This window comes from Pholis gunnellus, assembly GCF_910591455.1.
Source record: "Pholis gunnellus genome assembly, chromosome: 11".
In the NCBI taxonomy this organism is placed as follows: Eukaryota; Metazoa; Chordata; class Actinopteri; order Perciformes; family Pholidae; genus Pholis; species Pholis gunnellus.
The window spans coordinates 7,617,315-7,640,519 of NC_136538.1; the positions used below are offsets into that span (position 1 = coordinate 7,617,315).

Genomic DNA, 23,205 nt, shown 5'->3' on the forward strand with positions numbered 1-23,205 from the left:
GATTGGTCCATTTATCTGTCTTCAGTCTACGTGGGAAATCCGTGACGAGAACAGACATAAGTACCATCCGTTTTTCCAATTCTTAAATGTGGCCTCAAGGGAATTGGCAAGCTGTCTGAAAATGGGATGATACACGACCTTTGCTATGTATGACTAATACTTGGCTCATAAACACTGTGTCAACAAGGTGTTTTATTGAAGACAGCAAGAAAACACTAAATGGCAAAGACATTACAAGATTTATATAAGGAGAAGGAAAACATGGAAGACTAATTGGATTGGAGAGAAACAAAGTAATTTTCTGACCCAATTAACTTTTGACACATTAAGACCGGCACAGAGAACCAAATGTATAAAAGAGGTCTTTATTTCTAATAAACATGGATACATGTGAACATGTAGGACGTTTTTATGCTGCATGTTCAAAACATTCTTGCAAACTGCTGTACAAAGCAAAAGAAGAAATGCTATAGGTCAGTACATGAGAGATGGTATGGTCTAAGTTATTGTAGCAAACTATTCATATATCCGCGTTACCATCAACGTGAGGAGAAAAGTACAGTGGGGGAAGGGGCACAAAAGCAACATCGAACATGAAAACATGACAACTTTGAAAAGTATACTTTTTAGACACACAAAGGACACATACATTGTATGTGTTAAATATTTTTTGTTTGTCAGGACATAAAAAGCTAACTACATCATTCACAGATTCAGCAGTCTGTTTAAATACCTTATTTCTACAAAGTGAATTTACATTTTTTTTCTTTTAAAGTACAAAGTGCAAATACTATGGTTTCCGTTATTGCCGATTGTTGAGGGCAGATTCTCCATGCGGGAGGGGAAATCTCAGATGCTGGCTTAGCCTTGCTTCTTTGAGGGATTCTGGGGAGAGCAAATTTAAATGACATCAGTTAGACACATGCCCTTGATACTTTGTTTTTTTTAGTGACTTTATATTCACAGTACACTCAGTCACCACAAACAGAGATAAAACAATATTACAGTCAGACTGTAGATGTGCCTCCAGTTTGGCAGCCATTTCATCCACTAGTATGGGATGAGTGGTTTACTTACTAGTTTACTGGAAGATAAACCCTCTCCTGGTTTGGCCCCTGTGAAACAAAAAGTGATAGAAACCTCAACAACCATAATATGTGAAATACAGCAGGTCGGTTGAAGCGCCTCCCGAAATTCTTAGCAAATTATGAAACAATTGGTCCTTGATTTAAAACACATGTAAACAAGAGCAGGCTTCCTGTTTCAATTTGCCTCCCAATTTTACCAGCTGAAGTGACAACTATTGGTATTAGCTGTAGTTAGATACCTTAATTATGGTTAACTCCATCAGTTGGTTAAAAACTACCCCTGGACTTTTTTGAGTTTCTGGCTGACTAATATTAAAATGAAAAACCCACAAAGGGTTCTAAACATGCATGATGCATTTATACATGATATCGTGCTAATCTAGCGCTGCAATGATGCAAGAATGACAGCATTTCTGGTTTTGAAAGGTGATACACTGCACGGCAAATTGTTAAAAATCATGTAGCTCTGATTCTGATTCACCCTCCGACTGCCATGATCATTTAGTTTTCTCCATCAATATGCAAGTTAGTTTGGTGCAGGAGAACACATCGTGTTGTGTTGTTCAGCTCACCCTCTTCTTTGATCACCCCGAGGCAACCCATCAGCTCCTGCAGAGACAGCGCCTTGTCGTTGCTGATGTCGCAGTACTCCACAAACTTCTTCACACACTTCTTTGGCTTGGATTTCTTGCGCAGGAAGCGTTTGAAAGGCTTGATCTCCTTCTTTCCAATGTCCCCACTGGAGTTTTTGTCCAGCTGACTGAAATACCAGTGGACCACCCTCTCCTCCAGGGTGTGGCTGGGGTCGGGCTCAGCCATCCTAAATGACAGATATCAGTTGATGAGCTAATAATTGCCCTTCCATCACTTCATCCAACTGTTTAAATATATAATGTCACTGCTGTGCCTTTTTTAAGGTGGAACGACTGAACCCACTGATGTTTACCAATAAGCGTACGATGAGTAAATTCACTTCCGAATGTCATACCTTCCGGCGGATGCTGGATCTGTGACGGCATGCACCATGTCTGTCGACAGCGCGTCAAGAACACTTGTCAGGAACTCGGTTTTCTTTGCCCCGGGACAGCCTGGAAAATAAACCACAAATACCTCAATGAGTGTGTGTGAGCATGTATTATGGTTCATATGGAAGTAAGTGTCAGCGAACACAGAAAAATGATGCCCCAGTCAACAGCATTAAAACAATGTGGAATGCTGCCGTCATAGGTGGCCTAATAAATGTCATATTGCAGGCTGCGTAGTTTTAAAGTGAGCAGCACATAAAGACGACAGAGGAAGAAAATAAACCCAAACGTTACTCTCACAGTTGTCTTTTACTCTTGTCTGATAAAGTGTCAGACCTCCCCTCATCTGGAGGAGGAAGGGGACCTGCCATTTGACAGCTGGAGCACAGAAGACATTACTGAACATTGTATGTGTGGACAAGAGGCTCCATACAGTACCTGAGACTCACCTGAGACATCAAGGGGACCAAATACAGAATTAAAATGGAGGGACAACTGGGGTGGAATGACCCTAATGATAGTAATTGTCTGTTTGGCCATATAGTTTTAAGAGTGAGGAGGACAGAGTGGCTCTGGAAGAGCTGAAGGCTACGCAGGCCTGAGAGATTCCTGGATTCCTCTCCAGACTCTTCTCTGCTTTCTCACAGTCCGGCTTCCCTCTTGCTATTCTGCCTGTGGAGAGGAAGAAATTCTCCACAGTGTGCTACACTTTTTATGACCCAGGCCTGCGGGGCCAGATTCTCCTGTGTTGGAGATAATAGCATGCTTTGCTCCTCTCTAACAGGTGGCGACCAGCATCGGCGTAAACATTCAGCACCCCAGCCTCCACTCCACCTTTCCCAAGTGGCAAAAGGTCTTCAGCAGCCTGCACCGGGCCAGAGATTGAAACATTCACATGTCCAAACGCTTCCACAGCTTCCTTTACACGGTGAACAGCACTCAACTTTTAGTAGGCCTTCCCTGGCCCAGTAAAATATCTGACCCACCTGTTAATGGCCAAACTGGTGCCTTGTGGAGCCTCTTGTGGTAATTTAGTCTAGACAGCCATACAATTGCACCCTCTGAAGGCAAAGTGTTTTTATCTGGCTTCTGGCTGAAGGGAGATTTGTGGGATGCAGTTGGACTTGTTTGAGGTTTAGTGTTTTTCATGGAGAGCACACGTCCTCTCCGTAATGCTGCAGGAATCTGAGCATGTCTGTTGTTCATTCAAATGGGAAGCCATCGGGTAAGGGTCCAGTCCTTTCCTCTTGGCAGCAGAGGTTTTCCTGGTGGGGTGGGACAGATCAGCTTCTGTCTGTCTGGACAACATTTAGCTGAGGGGCCGGACACAAATGTTCCTGCTGTCATTCAAAAGAAATGGAGTCTGGCCATTTTCCGTTCAGTTCGTGGCTGCAGCAGTAAATTACTGCTGTCTTATTCTTTAATGATCATAATCATGTAATGCCCTGTTTGACAGATGCAGGATGGAATCAAGTTGAGAAAATTCTCAAATTAATAAATTCTTATTCTTATTGAAAAGCTGAGATCTGCACCACTATTCATACACCTCTATATATCTGCTGCCTGTTAAAAGTTGGCCAGTAAGTGCATGTTTGCATGTGTGTGCCCGTGAGCTACTGTCAATAAGACGCTGTGTTTTTCTATGGAGCCACATGGGGCAGAGCCCTGTCAGCACTCACAGCCGCAGCTCCCAATGGCTGCCCCCAATGCAATCCCATGATACCGCTCTGGGGAGGAAGCTTGCCAAATACTTCGCTTTCCTCTCTTGCCCCTTTCAGGGCAAAGTTCTCCTTTCTCGCGTCTCGCCCCATAAACCTCTCAACACCAGCGCTTCAACAGCAAATGGACTGCAGCAACGTGAAGGCAACATTTATAATTATCGCTGGTTCGTACAGTAACACCGTTTACAGCCGTTGACGCAACTGCTCATAAAGAAAACAAGATGCTGTGTTTTTTTTTGCCTGTGTGTATTGTATGATTGGGAGACCTGGCTGATACGGTGCAGTTTTTTTTTTACACATATAGAATGAAGTCTGTGTTAGGCGATTGCATGGCTGAATACATATATTGTTTTCTGTCCTACCACTATGTGTTAAGGAGGTGTTTGGGTGGGGTTGAGGTCTTTCTCATGGGATGGTTGTGGCCGTTTTCCACCCTATCGCCACTTCACACTTTCCGCAGTTACACACTGTTATTATTCCTGCTCAATATCTTAGCAATCATGTACCACCAGTGCCGCTGGCAAAGATGAGTAACATTTGTTGGTCTCAGCAGCATTCATCTGTTACTGTCTATCCCACTGTTTAATTAATACACACTAAACAAGAGTACTCGATGGCGGAGCGGAGACCAAGCGCTGCTCTGCTGCTATAACTGCAGCACCTGCGAGCAGAGAGCACAGCTCTGGCCCGGCACACTGTTACATAAACAGTTGTGGATGGGATGGGAACAGTGGTAGCTCTGTTCATTTGCTGGAGGATTATTAACATGTTTACCAAACCACCAAAAAACAGAAACTTTGCCAAGCACCTTTCAGCTTTAAACTGTGATTTGGTTGTACGCGGCACCTGACAACTATAACTCTACTTTGCCTATCGTTGGTTTTATGAGAGGGACAAGTCATGCAATTACTGATAAAAATTCACTAGTACTTATAAATGTGATGAAAACAAATGTGAATGTCCTCCATCTACTGCATTGCAACTGTCTATGGTAAGTAGAATAGGTGAAGGTTAAAACTGGAAGCAGCTCAGCAAAATGAAGGACATCTATAACAGTTTGGGAAACAGTTTTAACTTTTTTTTCATGTTGAAATAAACGCTTCAGATAACGGCAATCAAAATGGGTTTAATCACTCATGTTTTTGGATTCAATTGTAAAAGTGCCTATGATTCTGTATCTCTGCAATTAGGTCAGTAGGTGGAATGATGGATATAAAACAAGATCAAAAAGTTGTAATAAAAAAAGAAGCTATTTCCCCTAGAGTGCTAAAACTTTAAACATCTAGATACATATTCAAGATTTATTAACATATCAATATATCGCCTAGTTCTAGAATAACCAGATGTATTGGTTTCTTTGGGAAAACTGGATTCCAGACAGCCTTCCTACCTTTAAGAGCCACAGCATCACCAACAAGCCCTTCAAATTAAACATCCAACCACCCCAACCCTACCTCCTCCTTTGTCACTTGAATGTAAACATGTTTTTTGGGCATAATCATTTTAGCATCTTTAGCTCTATCCATTAGTAAATACTACTCAAATATATCACAATTTAAACTTTAAATTGTGATATATTTGAGTATTTAAACTATTTAAAGTATTTAAATTGTGATAGTTTAAACTATCACAAGTTTGAAAGTGTCAAATTCGGATCAGCAAATATTTACCCAACGCAGCAAACACAAGCTCACCTGTACCTAAACCATGACCACAACCCCCGAACTCCTTCTCCCACTCTCAATTTAGTTATCTACGCTGTTGTCAGTCTTTCTATCACTATCTCTGGCATCCTATTATCCACTATCTCTACCTCTCCCGCCTGCTGTTTCTCCTCCATGCTATCATCCCGCTATCCTCCATCTCCCATGTCAGCTGAAGATTAATCCTCAACCCGATCTGTCTCTGTCTCCTTGCTTATTGACCATCGAGGGGCTGTTTCTGGCAATCCTCAACTCTTTATCAAGCATTTCCTTGACCAACAGTGCTAATGATGTCCACAAACACACACACATGCACACACACACCTACACACCTACACTCACACACACACACACACACGCCCGTACTGTTATCACAACCTTAGAAGCACGGCAACAGTTGCAGGCTGACTGCTGAAGAACTTCACCATGTGGTCTGAACAAAGAGGAAAAACAAGACTGAGTTCAGTCTTTAGAGACCTACCTTGGAGATGTCTGCTTCTATAATGGTCCTTGGGTTTAGTTGGGTGGGCCCTGGCATTGCCGTCACACTTTGGCTGTTCATACCTGTGACAAAGAATACACAACATGAGAAAAATTCAAGGAGAAATGGATAAAAGGGATTGTTGATTACAGTAAAGTATTAGTACTTTCCCCATTGTAAAATCAGAGAGAAATCCCATGTTTTCCAATTACCTGTGTACAGTTAAATCTCAGGGATTCAAATAATTGTTTTGTGGCAAACTAGAGAGGCTCTGAATCACAACCAGAGAGACGGGAAGGATTTGGGGCTGGTATAAGGACACGGGGGGGAGGGAGAGTGAGAAAGAGAGATAGAGGGAGAGAGGCAGACAGGCAGACAGGGAGCGTGGGACACAAGGAAGCTTTCACGGCCTCCCTTGGCGAACCGGCAGAGCCCCGATTGCTGCTGCGCGACTGGGCCAAAAGCTGATCTGGGACAAGGAGAGAGAGAAGGGGGGAAATCCATGCTTCCATATGTGTACTAATGTGCTGTCTGGCACTCTGCCTGAAGCCTTGTTAATCTGATCCCCAGCCTTGCTGCTCAATAAGAGTGTACCAGTGCCCCACTCTGCCAGTCTGACTGACCCCTGACCTGCCGCTCAGCAGACCACTGACTTACTCTGCGTGACTGCGTCATACTCAATGGAGATGTATATCTGTCTGCTTATGTGCATTTTTGAGTCTCAAATAGAGAAGTTACTTTGAGTTGCTTTATTTCTTAGAATTTCTTCTAAATAGAGACTCTTCTATAACGCTTGCATGATTGTTAGACTTGCAATTGTTCTAAAACATTTTAACCAACACAGGGAATGAAGCGAGGTCACAGTTGGACAGCCTCTCTATCAATTGGCCAATCTGCTGTGTTAGGGTTGCTACTGATCACTTACCTGCTTTGTGTAACAACTGTCTGATGTGATTGCCACAAAGAACCGAATAATAAATTCCAAGAATTTGTGTAAATTAAGGTGAAAGTACCATAGGTGAGGTCTCTCCCACCTGGTGGAGGTCCCAGGTATGGGCCGTCCCGTGTCCACCAGCACACACCAGCAGTAACCGGTGGATGGGTGGCATTGGACCGGCTTGTACAGTCCTCCTTGGGCACAGTCTGGTACAAATACGGCATCGTTCTTGTGATGCTTCGCCTCCTCCTGGGCTGACTGCTGCTCCTGGTCACATGATGAGGCTGGAAAGAGGGGTCAGAGGTTAAACGGGAATCAGTGGAGGCGTGGATTGGTCACATAAACACATGCTGCCTACAAAGACTATTGCATTCACCTAGGTGGTCCAGGTTGTGGGACTTGGCAAATACACACCCCAGACACTCGCACACAGACACACGCACACACACACCTACACACACACACACTTGACGTTGAAGAAGAGAGTTTGTTTAAAGTTAAGAATCACTCCTAATCAGATCTGGCACACATTTTGGATTTATCTAACATCAAGTATGTTTGAATTCATTTCTATTTAAAAGCCAAATGCATGTACTGCTCTCTCATTACACTCTAAGCATTGCAAAGACATCCCTGAAGAAGAGGAGGAGGTTGAAGCGCTGGAGAAGACAGAGGGGTGGTGGATGAGTGCTCAGAGACAGTGTGTGCAGACTGTTATATCAGCCCCCCGTGGCACTGTTTACGGACATTAACAGCCTAATGACTAAGTACAGCTCCCTATGCCCCAAGTTAAGTAAATATTTGGACACTCAACTGCCCTCTGTGGATGTGTGTGACAGACAGAGAAACAGACAAGGACAGTGGTCATTCGGGCGTTCGCCTTCACACGCCCACACACACACACACACACACACACACACACACACACACACACACACACACACAGAAACACTCATGTAAAGAACCAGGGATCTATATGTTTAAAATTCCGGGGGAAAAATGCGATGCTTTGTGATCCTCTCTTTTATCCGTATGCACAGAGAATGGAGCGGCTTCGATGGGTGAGAGGGGTTTTGCAGAGCCTCAGCAGGATCTAATCAGACTTGTTTCTGTGCAGCAGCCTCCGTCTCTGTAATGCAACTCTCCAACGGAGATTTGAGCATTAAAGCACGGGATGAAAGTAGAGCTCTTCTGGCCATGAGGGCTTTCAGCACCAATCTCTCCCTCTCTTCGCTGCTCGCCTTAAGGCTCGGAAGCTACTGCGGGATTATGGATATCCCTTTTCTTTGTTTATTTTCATTAGAGATCTTTACCCACACAAAAGAGACCAAATGAAATGCCTCCCCGCTTTCTCAACCGACTCTCTTCGCTCCAGTTCCTCCGTATGGGCTCTCTTTGGTGGGGCGGTTGTTTTTTTTTTTTCACCCGAATACCCTAAAGAGCACATGGTAATCAAAACCATCAATGCTGCATTTCTCAGGCTTTTTTTATTGCCTGTAAATTATGATAATGGGATTCACACACAAATGCACACATGCACACAGGGTTCTCATCCCGAGGCGGGCCTCGGAGTAGTATTGTTTTATGCAGAAAGCAACATATTTCCCCAACGAGACAATTGATCTTTGCAATAAAATAAACGTGGATGCGTGTAAGAGGAGACCAGAACGGACCAGCCTGAAGAATAGGAGATTCTGTGTTTGTGCCATGTGCTGATAATTACAGATACGTTGCAACGCGAAGAACCACAAAGAAGCAGATCCTCAAAGCCTGACGCACTCCAACACCAAGACGTATTGGTTTCACAACCCACCATCTGTCCTTAAAAGACAGGAACAGCCTCAAACCATGATTGCTCACACAAGTAGGAAAAACACAGTGCGTGCTTTTAGTTGAGGTTTGCAAACACCCGATCGCCGTCATTAAAGATGAAGTGGTTTGAAACTCACATGGTGCTCTGGTTCTGTTGTTCTGTCGGCTGCGAACCTGCTCCGTCCACAGAGTGGGGTACTGAGAAATGATGTCTGAAAGAAATCACCAAGACAGTTTTATTAGCTTCAATCGAAAACACACTTGTAGATCATCTGTGCCAAACCTGGTGGTTCCAAAACTCACAGACCATAAAATGCACATCAAGGTTATCGTATCTCAAACTCCTGGAGAGGAGGTGCACAGTTTATTGTATATGACAGCTGTGACCAGAAATATAGCAGCGACAAGGTAAGCTATAACTATGAGTCTCCCACTGTCTTATCAAATGATGACATACATGTAAAATCATAAAACACTACTTCCTTTACAATATAAAAGGCCAATACAAGTGCTCAAATACAACTACTGTCTGCTTTCATTTCCATAAATGGATTATCTTTATTGAACTAGAAGTCTTTTTCTCTGCCATTTGGAGTTTAATTGATATCACAATATAAAAACACTCCATTTAAAATGTCATGCACTGATGCAAATACTTAAAAGTATCAAAAGCAAAAGTAATAATTAGCACATTTACCCCTTTCAGATGTTTATTTGCATTATTTGTTATATTATGTTTATTTGTACTATTTTATTGAATTATTAGAAGCATGTTAATGTTGCAGCTGCTCCAACTGGAGCTGACATTAACTTCCTTATATGGGGTTGGGTAATTTCATGTATGTAAAGCAGCCACTAACTACAGCTGTCAGCTAATTTAGTTGAGTAAACAGTACATTATTTGCCTCCAAAATGTAGTTGAAAAGTCAATTAGATTACAAAGAATACCTAAAGTTATACCTCAAAATTGTACTGATAGTACTAGAGTACATGTACTTCTGAAAGAAGAAATACCACATTCATCTTATTCTACAAATGAAAAGTGAAATTGCTGAAACCTTGCTGAAATCAACATTCAGGCTCTTTGTTGTGAGATTACTTGATCTGGTAGGACCAGCTTATAGAGGTTTAAGAGCAAAAACACAACTCATGGTGAAATTGCTCTTTTAGTTTTGCTTTATATTTTCGTCAAATATTGTACATCGGATCTAATTAAAAATGTTTCACGATCCCATTTTCCTTAATGACCTCTTTGAAGCATGATGCTGTAACTGTCCGGTGTGCAGGCCCCCTCTCCCTTTTCAGGATGTCACTCAGTGGTGGTAAACACAGGCGCAGTAACAAAACGCTTTTTACTCACAGTCCAGCGTATAAGAACTCACCTTCTTCCTCGCCAGCAGGCTGTGGGTCCACCACTAGGCCAGTCTCATCTGCATTTAGAATGGAGAATATTTGCAAGGAGACTACAATTACGAGAGTAAGCAAAAGAACAGTTCATGTGAGATTTGCACGTTGCCCGGCTAAAAATGGTGGAGGCAGAAGTGAGAGGTTAGGAGAATGAGAGAGAGAGAGACGGTGTGTGTGTGTGTGTTGAAAGCTGAAAGAGGTGTCTTACAGTGAGAGACGAGGAAAACAGAAGTATAGTGGTCATTTATTCCCATGGTTTCACTTCATGCAACAAGGGAGCTCATTATGCTATGGAGGACAGACTGAGGTCAGTTAAAATGAATGAGGAGAAGCTGAGGACCAGTGGTCCCTGATGCTCTTCTCCATCCTTCCATCCATTGCCTGCATTTGAGTCATGAGAGCTGCGTGAAGGTGGGAGAGACACAAGAGGTGAAGAATGCAGAAGCCAAGTCTGAGACAAACCAGTTAACAGTGGGAGAGTCAAGCTCAGTGTTTGTTTGGACTGTGTTTGTTTGATTTGCGGTCGGGGGGGAGACGGGGATGGAGGTCTTGAGTCGCTTTGGGTAAAACCACGGCTGTAGGTGTGGTTAACCTCAGTGTAGGTCACTCATTCTGCTCAAAGTAAAGCTCTGTTAATGCATGAGTCAGGGCATCTCTAATGGGTGGCTCCAAAAACAGGGATTTAGTTTAAACTTCTTTTCTTTAACAATAAATTCTCCATCGCAAAATCAGGATTTTACATTTAATGCACGTTTGTTAATGCCAGCCATTCATCTTCTCAAGCATGCTCGGTGGATAAAAATACATACAGTCAGTGCGACTGACTCAGGCAGACATGTTATTACTCTGCTCACTTAACGGATGGAAATGCCATTTCAAAAAGTGTATTTATGATTGGGATTTACGATAAACCACTAATGACCAATCTTTACTTTGCGGCCATTTACATGACTGTAACACCTCTTTTAGCATCTGCCAGGAAACCCCCGTGCTATTTGTGGTCATACGGCATTAGCTTAACTGCTGTTTGTCAGTCGTCGGCTGCGTATGATTCCAGCATGTGAATGAACAACTTCTCAAGCACCAGAAATGGGTTTAGGGTAAAGCATTTGGCGTTTAACATTACCAATATTCAGATAAATAAAAGTGCAGAAATGGCTGCTTAGGTAGTGATGGGCTTCTGCTGAATCAAAATATTGATGCAATCACTGCTATTTTCAGTGCTGGCACACCACAAATCTACAGTTTATTCTGCTTTTCACCACCCTGTTTATCTGACCAGTTCAGATTGAACCACAACCACCCCTTCACCTCCTTCCCCTCTCTCACCATCCTTCCTCCTCGCTCAAATATTGCATTCCCACTTGATCTATGTGTAATGAGTTGGCTCAGACAGACACTATGCCCAAGAGTGTTTACAGAGAGAGAGGCGCAGACGTAAATGTCACACTGACAGGAATAACACATGTGACAAACACAAGTGGACGCTTATGCACTTTCTCTCACACACACACACACACACACACACACACACACACACACACACACACACACACACACACACACACACACACACACACACACACACACACACACACACACACACACGTATGCATGCCAACAAACACACACAGACAATCAAATAAGGAATCAACCCAAATTACACTTTTTCTGTGTGAGCCTTCAAATCACAACAGTTAAACAAATCATCTCTTACAAGATGAGAATAAGATATACAGTGTGTGGAGTGGAGCCGGAGGGGAACTTGGTGGTTCTATATCTGGAAGAGTGTAGATGTTGATGAGAGACAGAGTGAAAGTAGGGTGGAAAATAAAGTGTGAACATTTCCTTGTATCTCATGACACTGATGCTGAAAAAGAACCAAGACCAAGCGAGATCAAGTTAGAGAAGGAGAATGATGAGTCAGTTTTCCTTCATTCTGGCTGCTCCCTGGCCGTTTGGCTGCCTGGTTAAGGACAGCAGGCGGTTATAGGAACTGTAGCTGCTGGTGGTGGGCATTAAAGCTCACCACAGCCTCTCTCCTTAGACTTGCTACTCAGTAACAGACTGCTGTTGTATCAGCCTTCGGGCTGCTCTCAAATTGACAAAATATTAGAAAGGCAAGCCTTAACAGGCGACCCACCCTGCACATCTCCAACACAGATGCAGGCAAACAGACAGACACAAATGAATACAAACTCGCATGTACATGCATGCTTCGATAGGTACACACATGGATAAACACGAACGCATGCATGCACACATAAAGGAGCCAATGTGCCTCTGAGAATTATTTCTTTCTTGAATTGAAGTCTCACCTGCTTTACCTGGCTCTCTTGTAGTAGCTCTCTCTTGTTTTGAACCTGAAAAGCAACATGTTCAAATTAAAGTGGCTCCAATCACTTGCATGTTGATTGAGATGTATTTGATGACATTGCTACACTTCATATCCACAACAATGATTAAGTAGCTGGCAGTTACAATACAACTGCTGCCGCTACTTCTGGATCTTTCTCACTGCTGGGACAGCAGCAACTTCCGAGGCAATCGGAGACACACAGGGAAGGACATGTGGCATTGGTTATTTGATTGTTTGGCAGACGCTTTTCTCTGAGAACACATTCCTTACAGTTTAACTTTGTTGCCCAACTCTGCAGTAGGGATTTTCTACAAGGCTTATTTACACACGCAGCCCAAAGCCTTAAGCAACGCTCAGTCCTCGGGTGGTACTCAAACCCCGTGGCCGTCAGTCCAGTCCCTGCCTACTTTCCCAAAGGAATGACTATTACACCCCCTACAAACAGAGAATGTCATGCTTTGCTGTGTTGAATTCCATTTATCATCATTGCTTCACAAAGTTACAGAAACCGCATTCCTGTACAAATTCTATTTTATGTTTTGTAAGTCAAACATCGGGCTTATTACAAAACGACGTGCCTGTTCTGGAACACTGAACTGCAAAGACGGTATGCATAAGTGTGTATGTGTCATCCTTAGCTGCCCTTTTATAAGACAGGTTGATGGGGTTTTACCCACCTTGGCATCGAGGCTTTTTATTGGCCACTGCTGAGCCGCTGATGGGTCGACCATTTGGGGTGACACACCAACAGTATCCAGTGTAGCTGTGGCACTGAACCTGTAATCAAAGCAGCATGTAAACACAAAGCTAAAAACAAAACAAATATGGCTTCTGTAAGAAGGAACCGTGTTAAAAACCCATTAATTAAATTGATGCAGCAGAAAAGAGCAATTCTTGCAAAAAAAGTGGAAGCGTAAGATTTACTCCTTTCTACTGGGGGCCTCCCCAGCCCTAATATTCAAAACAAGTATCATTCATGTTGCGTTTTTTTGTTACCTCGCTATATGTGCCATCGGGGTTGCATACAGGCACAAAGACCTGTGGGAAGAGCTTCTTAGCCTGCTGCTCTGTGTACTTCTTCTCTGCCACACATCTGGATGTATCTGAGGAGCACCACAAATCACGGGAATCACTACACATCACAGAGACCCATGATTGAACCCACAGCTCAACTATTTTCTTTTGCTGCACAACAACGAAACCAACATGCTGAAAAAGAAAAGTCAGCAAAAAGATGTTGAATCTCACAGATGACGAAGAATGAAAGAAAGATGCAGAGAAAGTGGAGAGACAGAGGGGGAAACAATCCAAAACATTTCGGAAGTGACAGATACTTGTGTGGCTGGGAATAGAACCAACACCCCCGGTCTTATTAAGAGCAAGCCTGCACAGAGCCTGGTGGTAAAGCCATTACCGAGCGAGGCAGCTCATGCTGCTCCTGTAGAACATTCCAGTCACCAAAGAAAAGGGCTGATGCACAGGGAAAACCTGACCCTTCCTTAATGTCTCAGAGTCTGTCTAACTCTCCTCTAAAACCTCGATCGTCTCCTCAGTTCAGCCCAAGCTGTCTAACTATTTGTCGATATATAAATGTGGGTCAGCAACTCTTCACCTATGTGCACCACAAGTCTTTTCACACCTCTCTGTCGGAGCCATGGCTCATCCTGTCATTCCACAGCTGCTTCATCTCACCTGGCCAACAGCAGCAGCTGCGCAAACTCTCAGGAAATGTTGGATGCAGCGATGGGTTTGATGGTAATTTGGAGCGACACGTTAGCTGCCGTGCAGTGCCCGACTGCCTGGCAGGTTCAAATCACATTAAAGCAATGACTCATGCTAAGTTTAAAAACGTTTACCAGATCGGTCAGGAGGCTGCATGTCGCTGGCTTACAGCAGATTGTCCATTAGACACATGCAGGGAAATGTGCAATGGTTTCTCTCAGTCTACTGTGTGTGTGTGTGTGTATCTCTGTCACTGGGGAGGAGAGGGGGGCAAGACGCTGGATGTTCTGGATGGAGGAAAGCAGCAAGTGAGGAGCTCTAAAATTAGCTCCAGTGGAAAAACCCAAAACCATCGTCCTTCTCCAGGGGGCTCCGACCAAAAAGCTGACTGGAAAAAATGACAGGACACTTGAATCATCTGAGCACAGAGATAGAAAACAAATGTGGTGCCAGTCTCACCATCCTGTAACACAATCCCATCTCTGTGCTTTTAGGCCAGAGCGGCCCTCTGGTTTATTTCGGCTGCTGACTCGGCTGCTGCTGCTGCTGCTGTGTCTTTCTAACCGGCCGTCCAGAAGCAGAGGGGGGTCCGAACTCTCATAGACCCGATGTTATTGACGTACACAATACGACTTTCATGGGCTCTTGTCCCTTTCAGCTTCCTAGCTGGAATCCTCTATTCTGTGTCACGGCGCTGTCTGCCACATCCAGATGTCCGCTTAGAGACGTTGCCATAGAGAATCAGAACGGGCATAAGATCGTGGAATGCTTTTCCATCATACAAGACTTCTTTTTAAGCAAACCCTTTCGTTCACACTCCCCGCATTGGTGATCTAATATTGTAATGTGTAAGAATGGGGCATTGTCCCCGGTCTGTAGAGCCATGAACTAGCAGTATAGAGTTAGTAGCTTGGGCGGGGTGAGAGGGTTCGGGACTGCAGCGTTGGGGTGTATGGGCGCTTTACTTCCAATGACGGCTAACAATGAGGGAGTCTGTGAGCCGCCTGACCCCATTGGCTCTCCTTCCCCTTTTGCTTTTCATCTCGGTCGCATACATACAGCTTTACATCTAGTATGATGAAAATGAGACCATCAATTCTTGTCAAGAATTTCATTCAAAAGCCCTCGCCTCTGCATAATGATTTGATTTCAGAGAGCTGAAGCCATTTATTATCACTGGAGGAAGTTGTTGGTCCAATGACGCTGTATTTCTGTTGTAACAAAGCATGAGTAAATAAACACAACTAATTTCCACTTCAAACTAATTAATTTAGTATTTTTGACAAATTAACATACATTTCCTTTAAAGTGGTGTGAAATTTGGAAACCAGTCACTCTGAAACTGAACCACCCCCACCCACTCACAATGTGTCAACCCCACTCGCCCTCCCAGCACTCAAAGAATCAATTATGCTGAAATGAATTTAACCCACAAGATTCTACTGTGACCCCCCTCTGTGCATTCGAGAGCACCAGGCGGCGCTGAAGCGTGACTCATGACCTGACCTTTGCATGGCCCTCGAATGACCTCCAGCTGGGGGTCGCGGCACTTGGCTCGGAGGAACTCGCAGCGAGATGTGAAGGTCCTGCCGTCGGAGGCGCACAGGGGCTTGCGAGGAGCTCCGCTGCATTCCATGTTGCACTCCTTATCCTGATCCACCCGCAGGAACTAGAAAAGTGAGAAAGCAGGAAGATAAGCAGAGAAAACATTCGCAAAATTAGAGATTTTTTGGGGGGAATCAATAACTCTGCACCAACAACAACAACAACAGGTGTAATTCTGGAGGGATTGGTGAAGAAAAAGGTTTGGAGTGTGTGTCGGAGCAAATGTATTTATAAAAACAAGCTACTACACCAACAAGTCAGTGGCAGAACAGGTATCCATTATCAAAGCCATACAAATTGTTAATTCTGTTTCAAAATGTTAATCAGGAGGTTCGTAAGCAAAATGCCTCCATGAATAGACTGGGAGGCACTGATAAACCGTAGAACACACAAGGATGAGTCAGTGTCACTACAAGCCTGTCAGGGTGCAGCCATGCTTTGTCTTTGTCTACAGGGCTGGAGAAGACTTGACTGACGCGTCCTCTGTGCCAACACCTGCACGGGTATTCACCTGGAATCGCTCCTGAGGATGTTTTACTCAGCCATGAAAAGAGAAACAAGGACAGAGACTCCTGGCTGAACGCATCGGATCACCTGTGTCAATGCCACCATTGTATCGGTCACCATGTGTATGAAACCCCCTCGCCAGGCCACACAATGGGAAGGCGGCGGTGGTGAGGGGGGGGGGGGGGGTGGAATCAAGCTGTGACTGCTACAATGAATGAAAAGACAAGTGAATGATAGAGTGACTGAATAAACTAGATGTCAGGGAGCTTTGTGTTGCTACAGTGTTGGGTTTTCATAAAGTTCGCGTGATTCATTCAGTTGGGTGGAATAATGACCTGGGTTGAGTGGAAAAAAACAAACTCCACATCCATGCCTATGCAGGTGCTGTTTTCAGTCAGTCATATCCAAAGATAAATACCTTTCTGAAATCCTTTTGTCTTCTCTTATAATGAAAGTATTTGCACATATGAAACCCTGTCATTTCTCTTTCAGTTTTACTCTTTACTCGCTATTGTTCAGTTTTCAGTGGATGCATGAATCTCCAAAATCCGTCTGAACGCCCTCTCTGTCAACTATTGACGACAGACAGACAAACTTTCCTTCTTTCTAACACACACTTATCAATCAGTGGCACAAAGCAGAGAATCTAAGCCCTCAATTAAAGGTAAGCCATACAAATCTGTTACCAGTTATCAAAAGAAAGGGCACGGCAACATAAAAACCACACATCCACAAAGAGGGCAGGACCGATCACCAATAAAAAAATAATTTGTTGTGTCTGACATCTTACAAATGATGTGAGAGATGAGGTTTGCTGGCAGCCCCCTGTATTCAGACGAGAAGGGCTGCGGGGCTGCATGCACCTGGAAGAGGGTTGGCAGGGAAGGCAGCGTCGCCCTGGGCCGGGGGGGGAGATACAGCCCACTCTGTCAACCCTACTCATAAATCTTCCCGGGGTGGGGGGGGGGGGGGGGGGGGGGGGGATCAGAGAGGAGAGGCCCGTTCAAACACATCGGAAGAAGAGCCGCGAGGGAGGGAAGATGAGTCTTTTGGATTGAACTAAATTTAAAAGAAAGAAATGTACACGCTCTTTCTTCCCAGGCTTTTAAAAATGACGTGTTGTCATGAGAAGAAGTTAAAAAATGTATCGCGACACTGCAGAGCTGTTTGCTTACAAGAACAGCCGGTGTCCAAGTCTCAACACTCATCCTTCATCTTTCTAGACAGAAATGTGGAGAGCAATCCCTCTTCCTCCATGGGGAATTACAGAATATGCATAGTGAGTGCTGTTTTCCACTGGTTAGAGGGAAATAATGAAGTATTGTATTTATTTTGGGCAAAGCAAGACTTACAGTGTCGTCTACAAACGGTGAACTAAATATTTGTATTGGGTCCCTTTGGGTGTTTAGAATTCCCCAAAAGGTCCCAAGATAAGTCTGAGCGGTCACAAGCCAAAAGGGTTGGGACAGCTATGCCGTTTTGACACAATTGGGAAGAGTTCTCCATTTTAAGCTTTGCTTAAGTTTGCTCTTTTCATTTTTTTAATTCCTGAAGAAACTGCCACTTCATATCACTGACTTCTAGAGGGCACCTGCTACTTGATGGGATTTTGAGAAGAATTACTGTTATACTGTGTTATGAATTGTTAATATTTACAGAACAATACTTGAGAGGGATACTCTAGTTCTCTCTCTAGACCTACTTATTTCATTGCCCATTTATGAAGTGGGGGTCTAACATCTCCCTGCCCCTCTTTGTTACTGTCCCAGAATTTCTTGATTGTTTGCGTCATTGCATCTAACTGACCCGTCTCCTGTCGGTACTCTCCCTCCTTCTCCCTTTGTCCTCCCACACCAGTTAGGACATCCCTCTGCAGCGATAACCTCCTCTCACCCTCTGCTCTGTCGCTCACAGCTCACCCCTTCGCATAAAGTCCAGCAGGCGTGACAGACTGTTCTGAGGATGCGTTTTGCAACCTTCCCAAAGCCCGTAACTGCTCTGATAGAGTGTGTCCAGCCGGGCTTGGTGGTGGACCGCCAGCCTCGCCACAGCTCACGCTGGCCAGCCCAGTGCTCACACTACACCAGCATTATAAGCATCGGCCCCTGCAAGCTAGCAGACTGACAACCCAAACCGAGTCATTCAGCAGCCCAGCATCCTGCTAGATGTCCACTATACAGCAGAGCGCCAAGTGCCTGCAGTTTTCGATAGAGCTCCAAGAGCACAGTGTGGAAAAACACAGTTAGCCATGAAATCAGCCACCCACGAAATCAGCCACCCAGATTCACTATCAGACAACCAAGTGTTTATTTCACAGTCACAGTTGGCCACACTGAAGGAGGAGAACAAATAAGATGTGAAAGCCATTGAGAGGAGGAAGCGCTAGACTGATGGTGTGTTGAGGACCTCCTCCTCCTCCTGTGTCCTCCTAATGGTAGTTAGCTGTCTGCTGCAGATCTCTGTGTGTTTGGCCTGTGGTGATGGATGGGCAAGGCCGAGGCAGAGCCCTGACATTCCCCTGATGTCTCATTCCAGGCTCTTCAAGCCGGCACCGTCATCCTGCTCAGCAATGCGGTGGAGTGTGATGGATGGCCTCCACCTCAGCTACATGCAGCAGAAGCTTCCACTCCAATTTATCATAAAAGAACAGAACACATATTGTGACTCAAATTCATTTATTGCTCAAGTCCTTTTCTTGTATATTTCCAAGCAGCTGTCTCACACTATCTGTTTTTAGTTCTCTTTATTTTGCTCTTTCCTTTCAGGATTTCCTTTTTTTCTTTGCATGATCTCTCTTGGAAGATGCTTTCTGCATCTGCTCAAATAATACAAGAGGTTGGCAAAAGAACAAGAGACAGGCGAGAGAGGGCGAGACTGGCGCAGTGTAAGAGAAACTTCTCTTCTTTTTTTTTTCAAGACCAACCAGCATACAAATCAAATCCAATTACCTCCCCCTGGCTCTGCAGCATTGTGGGATTGAATGGAGTAGGCAGGAGGCAAGCCTCCAGCAGAGAGCACATTGTAGGCTGATAAGGGCCTTCTGGGCTGGGAGGCCCCCATTTCCAGCGCCCCAAGAGGCCCCTCACACCACGGCCCCGCGGGGTCAATGGGGGCCCCAGCTGAGAGCCGTGGCAAACGTGTTAAATGGCTGGAGTTTCCTGCGTGGACGCTCGGATGCAAAGGGGATCATTAGTTTCCAGCATGGTGGAAAGGGAAGAAAGTGACAGCCTTTAACCAGGCTACTAACTCAATCAAAGGAAAAGGCATTTAATTGCTGTGAAAGATGTAAAGAAGAAAGAGAGGTGGTGTTAAAGGCCACTGATAGTCAAAAAGAAGAGACAAAAGAAATCTCTCCGAGCAGGTGCACAATTTTATGAAGGCATAGGGGGCAAAGGCGCCCATATGTTAAACTAAAATTGCTTTCTCCAGGTTTGTTAAAGAGGCAGTCGACTTTCTTTGCTCCCTCATCTTTTCACACATGATTTCATACTTCCATAAACCATGGAAAATGTCTGCCTCATGAATAACCTGGGCAAATATCCCATATTCAACTGCCTGTTCGACCTCAAATATGCACAAAATATCACATGGAGACATTTTCTTGAAACCAACAATAACCTCTCCTGTATCATTAATACGATTAGACATGAGTCACCCACAAAGTCCTGTAAAAGGACAAATGATCCATGTGCTATTCCAATAAAGAAGGTCTGATGAGACACAGTGGGGAGGTTTGACGCAGACACACTTTCCACTGAAACATGGAATGAAATAGAGACGTTTGTCATTCTCACCGTCACATTCAGAGCACAGTGGATGCTGTGTCATCTCCAAAACACACAGTTGCATCTGTGTAACCTTTACAACTGCTGGGTAAATTTACTACCCATGACATCTAAAAAAAAAAGAAACCTTTAAGAAACTCATACTCTGTGTGTTTAAATGTGTGCATCAAGGTGGAATAAGGGGGAGCATCTGCTCAGTACAACACTTCCTCCCACATTCCACGACTCCTTAGTGCCGTCAGGGAGAAAGGATCTCCGAACCTTCACCTGCCGGTTAACGACTCATGGCCATTTGTTTCCAATTGGATATTAAGGCATCCTCACCCAGACCATAAATAACGGCGCTGGGGGAGCAGCTGCCACATCAATCTCTAAATCAAGGGGTGAAGCCTCTGACACTGTGCACATTCCGCTCTCTATTATTCCTCCTTCAGCGCTGTACCTGCACTTGATCGTGGACATGAAATCCCCCTCATCTGTCTTTAAAGATGTACCTTCAATGGACAGGATGCACTGCTGCTGCTGTTCTGCTGCTGTAAACAAAGCCATGTGCTTTGGTGCAGCAGAGCTTGCAGAGTAGCCTCTACTGAGCCGCTGGCACAACAGGAGTGAACAGGACAGAGAGGCAGACAAGATGCTAGCAGACACGTAAAGGCAATAAAAGCAAACCATGGTGGTGCTCCTAACAGACCAGTGAACTCCTCAAGGGCAAGCCAGCAGCTCTGCCATCTAAGACCCACTGTGAGGAGAGACACCCTGAAACACAGGGACATGGAGTTTACACAACTCATGGAGAATATAGAATCTATTAAGTTTGAAAAATCAATCTTAAATTCAGCCTGAATTTCTGCCAGATACGAAACATATTCAAAGAGTAAAAGCCTCTTCATTTGGAGAGAGGGTATCCAAAATACGTTGTGACAGTGAGTTAGGCCATATTGCTGTTAACATTGATTTCAAATGCATCACTATGTTATTAATTGTTTTCAATATAAGTGTTTCTGTTTATTAAAGGAGAATATAACAAGAAAGACATAAAGGATACTGACTTTAAAAAGATCTGTTTCAGAACTACATGACAGACGTAAAACAATGGATTTGCTAGACTGTGTCCATTTCAATCAAATACCTTATCCTTCACTTTAAACCTTCCTTTTTTTATGGTGGATATGAATGAGACGTATTCTGGGAGTTTTAAATGGCTCTTCCTACCGTGAGAGCAGAGAACTTTTGAGCGCGTCCAGCGCACAGCAGACAGAGGAAGACCAGCAGCGGACAGACGCGCATCCTGACGCAGTGTGCAACAGACTCTCCAAATTACGCACGGTCCAAAATTCACTCTGCGTTGCCGGGATTTCACCAAAACACTTCTTTGGAAGAAGTCGAAGACGTTCCAAAATCCAAAGTAGTCCTGGCGGAAAAAAAAATGTCAGTGTTGGGGATACGGGGTCGTTGGTGTATTTCACTTCGTCTCCTTGGTTTCGTCTGCCAAACCGTTGGTGTAGACACGCTCCTTATTTCTGGCAGTGCGATGAACCCCCCCGTGTCCCTGACCTTTTCCCCTCCCTCGGTGTCTCCTCTCCCTTTTCCCTCTCTCCAATACGACTTCTTTCTCCACACTCCCTCCCTCCACACTTGATTTTGTCGACTAGATCCCCTATCGGATGCAGGCAGTTCCCTAGCCGGTAGGTAGGTAGGTTTAGAAGGAGTCCGTCTGCTGCTGGTAGCTGAGGCAAACAGGTATTCTTTTCAAAAGGTTTTCACCCTTTTTCTGTTCCTTCTCCTTTAAAGCCACAACAAGAAATCCGGTATTCTCGGAGGATCTTGAGATGATATTCGGTTGGCAAAGAAAGGAGGGGATACGACAGGCTACTGTCTGCTGGGAGGGTCAGCAAGAACAAGAAACACAGTCTGCCCATAAACTCTCATCCTGCAGGACTCCCCCTACACACGCGCGCACACACGCGCACACGAACTTCAAGATACAATTTGGACAACAAAATCCTCTCTTAGTTTATAATAACATTCTCAAAATAAAGTTACACAAAGTTCTTTAAGACAACACAATGTGGTAGCATAACTATTTATCAATATACCCATTTGATTGGTTTAAATCACATATTGTAAGCTACTGAAAGTATGCCAAACTTATCTGAGTTCATATTAAATGGGTGGGTTATAATCAGCATTAAGGCCTGATTTGGAAGGACATGGTCGTTTATTCTTGATGCCCTTCTCGACTTAACGTTTGTCAAGTTCGTGGCCATCTGAGTCTTCTTGATTATGGAGAGAGCGGCATCTTGTGACTATAGCGCTACCTAGCGGTGTTCACCAGTAGGTACAAGCTCTCACCATATTGACCTAATATCATCCGTCACATCACCCATTTTCACTTTTACTTTATATTCTGCAAGCGGCACTTTATCACTTTATTGAATACTGCAGGGGTGGCCAACCCGCGGCTCCCGAGCCGCATGCGGCTCTTTGCTCGGTTTCATGCGGCTCTTACGTTCATATCGAAGTTTGTATTTGTATTTTTTTTAATGTGCGTGTTCGCTTCGCTTGAGTTAAATACGGTATTTTCGTCAAACGCGCATGTGCGGCCACAGATTACGTTCCTCGTCGACCCATTTAACGCAAAGACGGACTGTTTGAAAGCCCCGCTAGTCACAGATGAGGCTGCGGCTGAGTTGGAGATGATCGATCTTTGTGAGGAGGACCAACTCAAACCTGCTTTAAGGGACGGGACCATTGAGTTCTGGAACAGTGTGCCAATGAAAAAATACCCCAATGTCAAACGGGCTGCGCTTAAGATACTGTCAATGTTTGGGTCAACATAGGTCTGCGAGTCTGTGTTTTCTACCCTGAAACACGTGAAATCAAAGCATCGATCTGTTCTGACTGACACCCATGTGAAAGAATTGCTTCAAGTGGCAACAACGGAATACAAGCCAGATTTGAAGAGGATTGTTCAAGGCAAGGAATGCCAGAAGTCCCACTAAGTAACATGCATAGTAAAAGAAAAACACTATTGTAAATTATTATATTTTTGT

General features: G+C 44.3%; 1 protein-coding gene across 3 annotated transcripts; it reads right to left on the reverse strand.

Annotated features, from left to right (window-relative positions):
- Positions 1-367: 367 nt before the first annotated feature.
- Positions 368-21,660, reverse strand: smoc2 (SPARC related modular calcium binding 2). 3 transcript variants are annotated; one of them, XM_079168482.1, is made up of 13 exons: positions 21,365-21,660; positions 15,762-15,924; positions 13,530-13,636; positions 13,211-13,310; positions 12,502-12,537; positions 10,150-10,197; positions 8,905-8,979; positions 7,032-7,239; positions 6,019-6,101; positions 2,077-2,176; positions 1,661-1,908; positions 1,078-1,115; positions 368-885 (listed from the first exon to the last, which is right to left on the reverse strand). In XM_079168482.1, exons 1-13 carry the CDS (start codon positions 21,437-21,439, stop codon positions 862-864), a joined length of 1,305 nt encoding a protein of 434 aa, XP_079024608.1. In that variant the 5' UTR covers positions 21,440-21,660; the 3' UTR covers positions 368-861. The 3 variants fall into 3 exon arrangements, with proteins under 3 accessions (XP_079024608.1, XP_079024609.1, XP_079024607.1); XM_079168483.1 differs by having other exon boundaries at positions 7,053-7,239; positions 12,493-12,537; XM_079168481.1 differs by having other exon boundaries at positions 12,493-12,537.
- Positions 21,661-23,205: the final 1,545 nt, after the last annotated feature.

Coding starts and splice junctions, on each gene's coding strand:
- smoc2 (XM_079168481.1), bottom strand. CDS start 21,439: ATGCGCGTCTGTCCGCTGCTGGTCTTCCTCTGTCTGCTGTGCGCTGGA. Junction 1,909..2,076: donor GATCCAGCATCCGCCGGAAG/GTATGACATTCG, acceptor TCTGTCATTTAG/GATGGCTGAGCCCGACCCCA. Junction 1,116..1,660: donor CGGGGTGATCAAAGAAGAGG/GTGAGCTGAACA, acceptor TTTGTTTCACAG/GGGCCAAACCAGGAGAGGGT.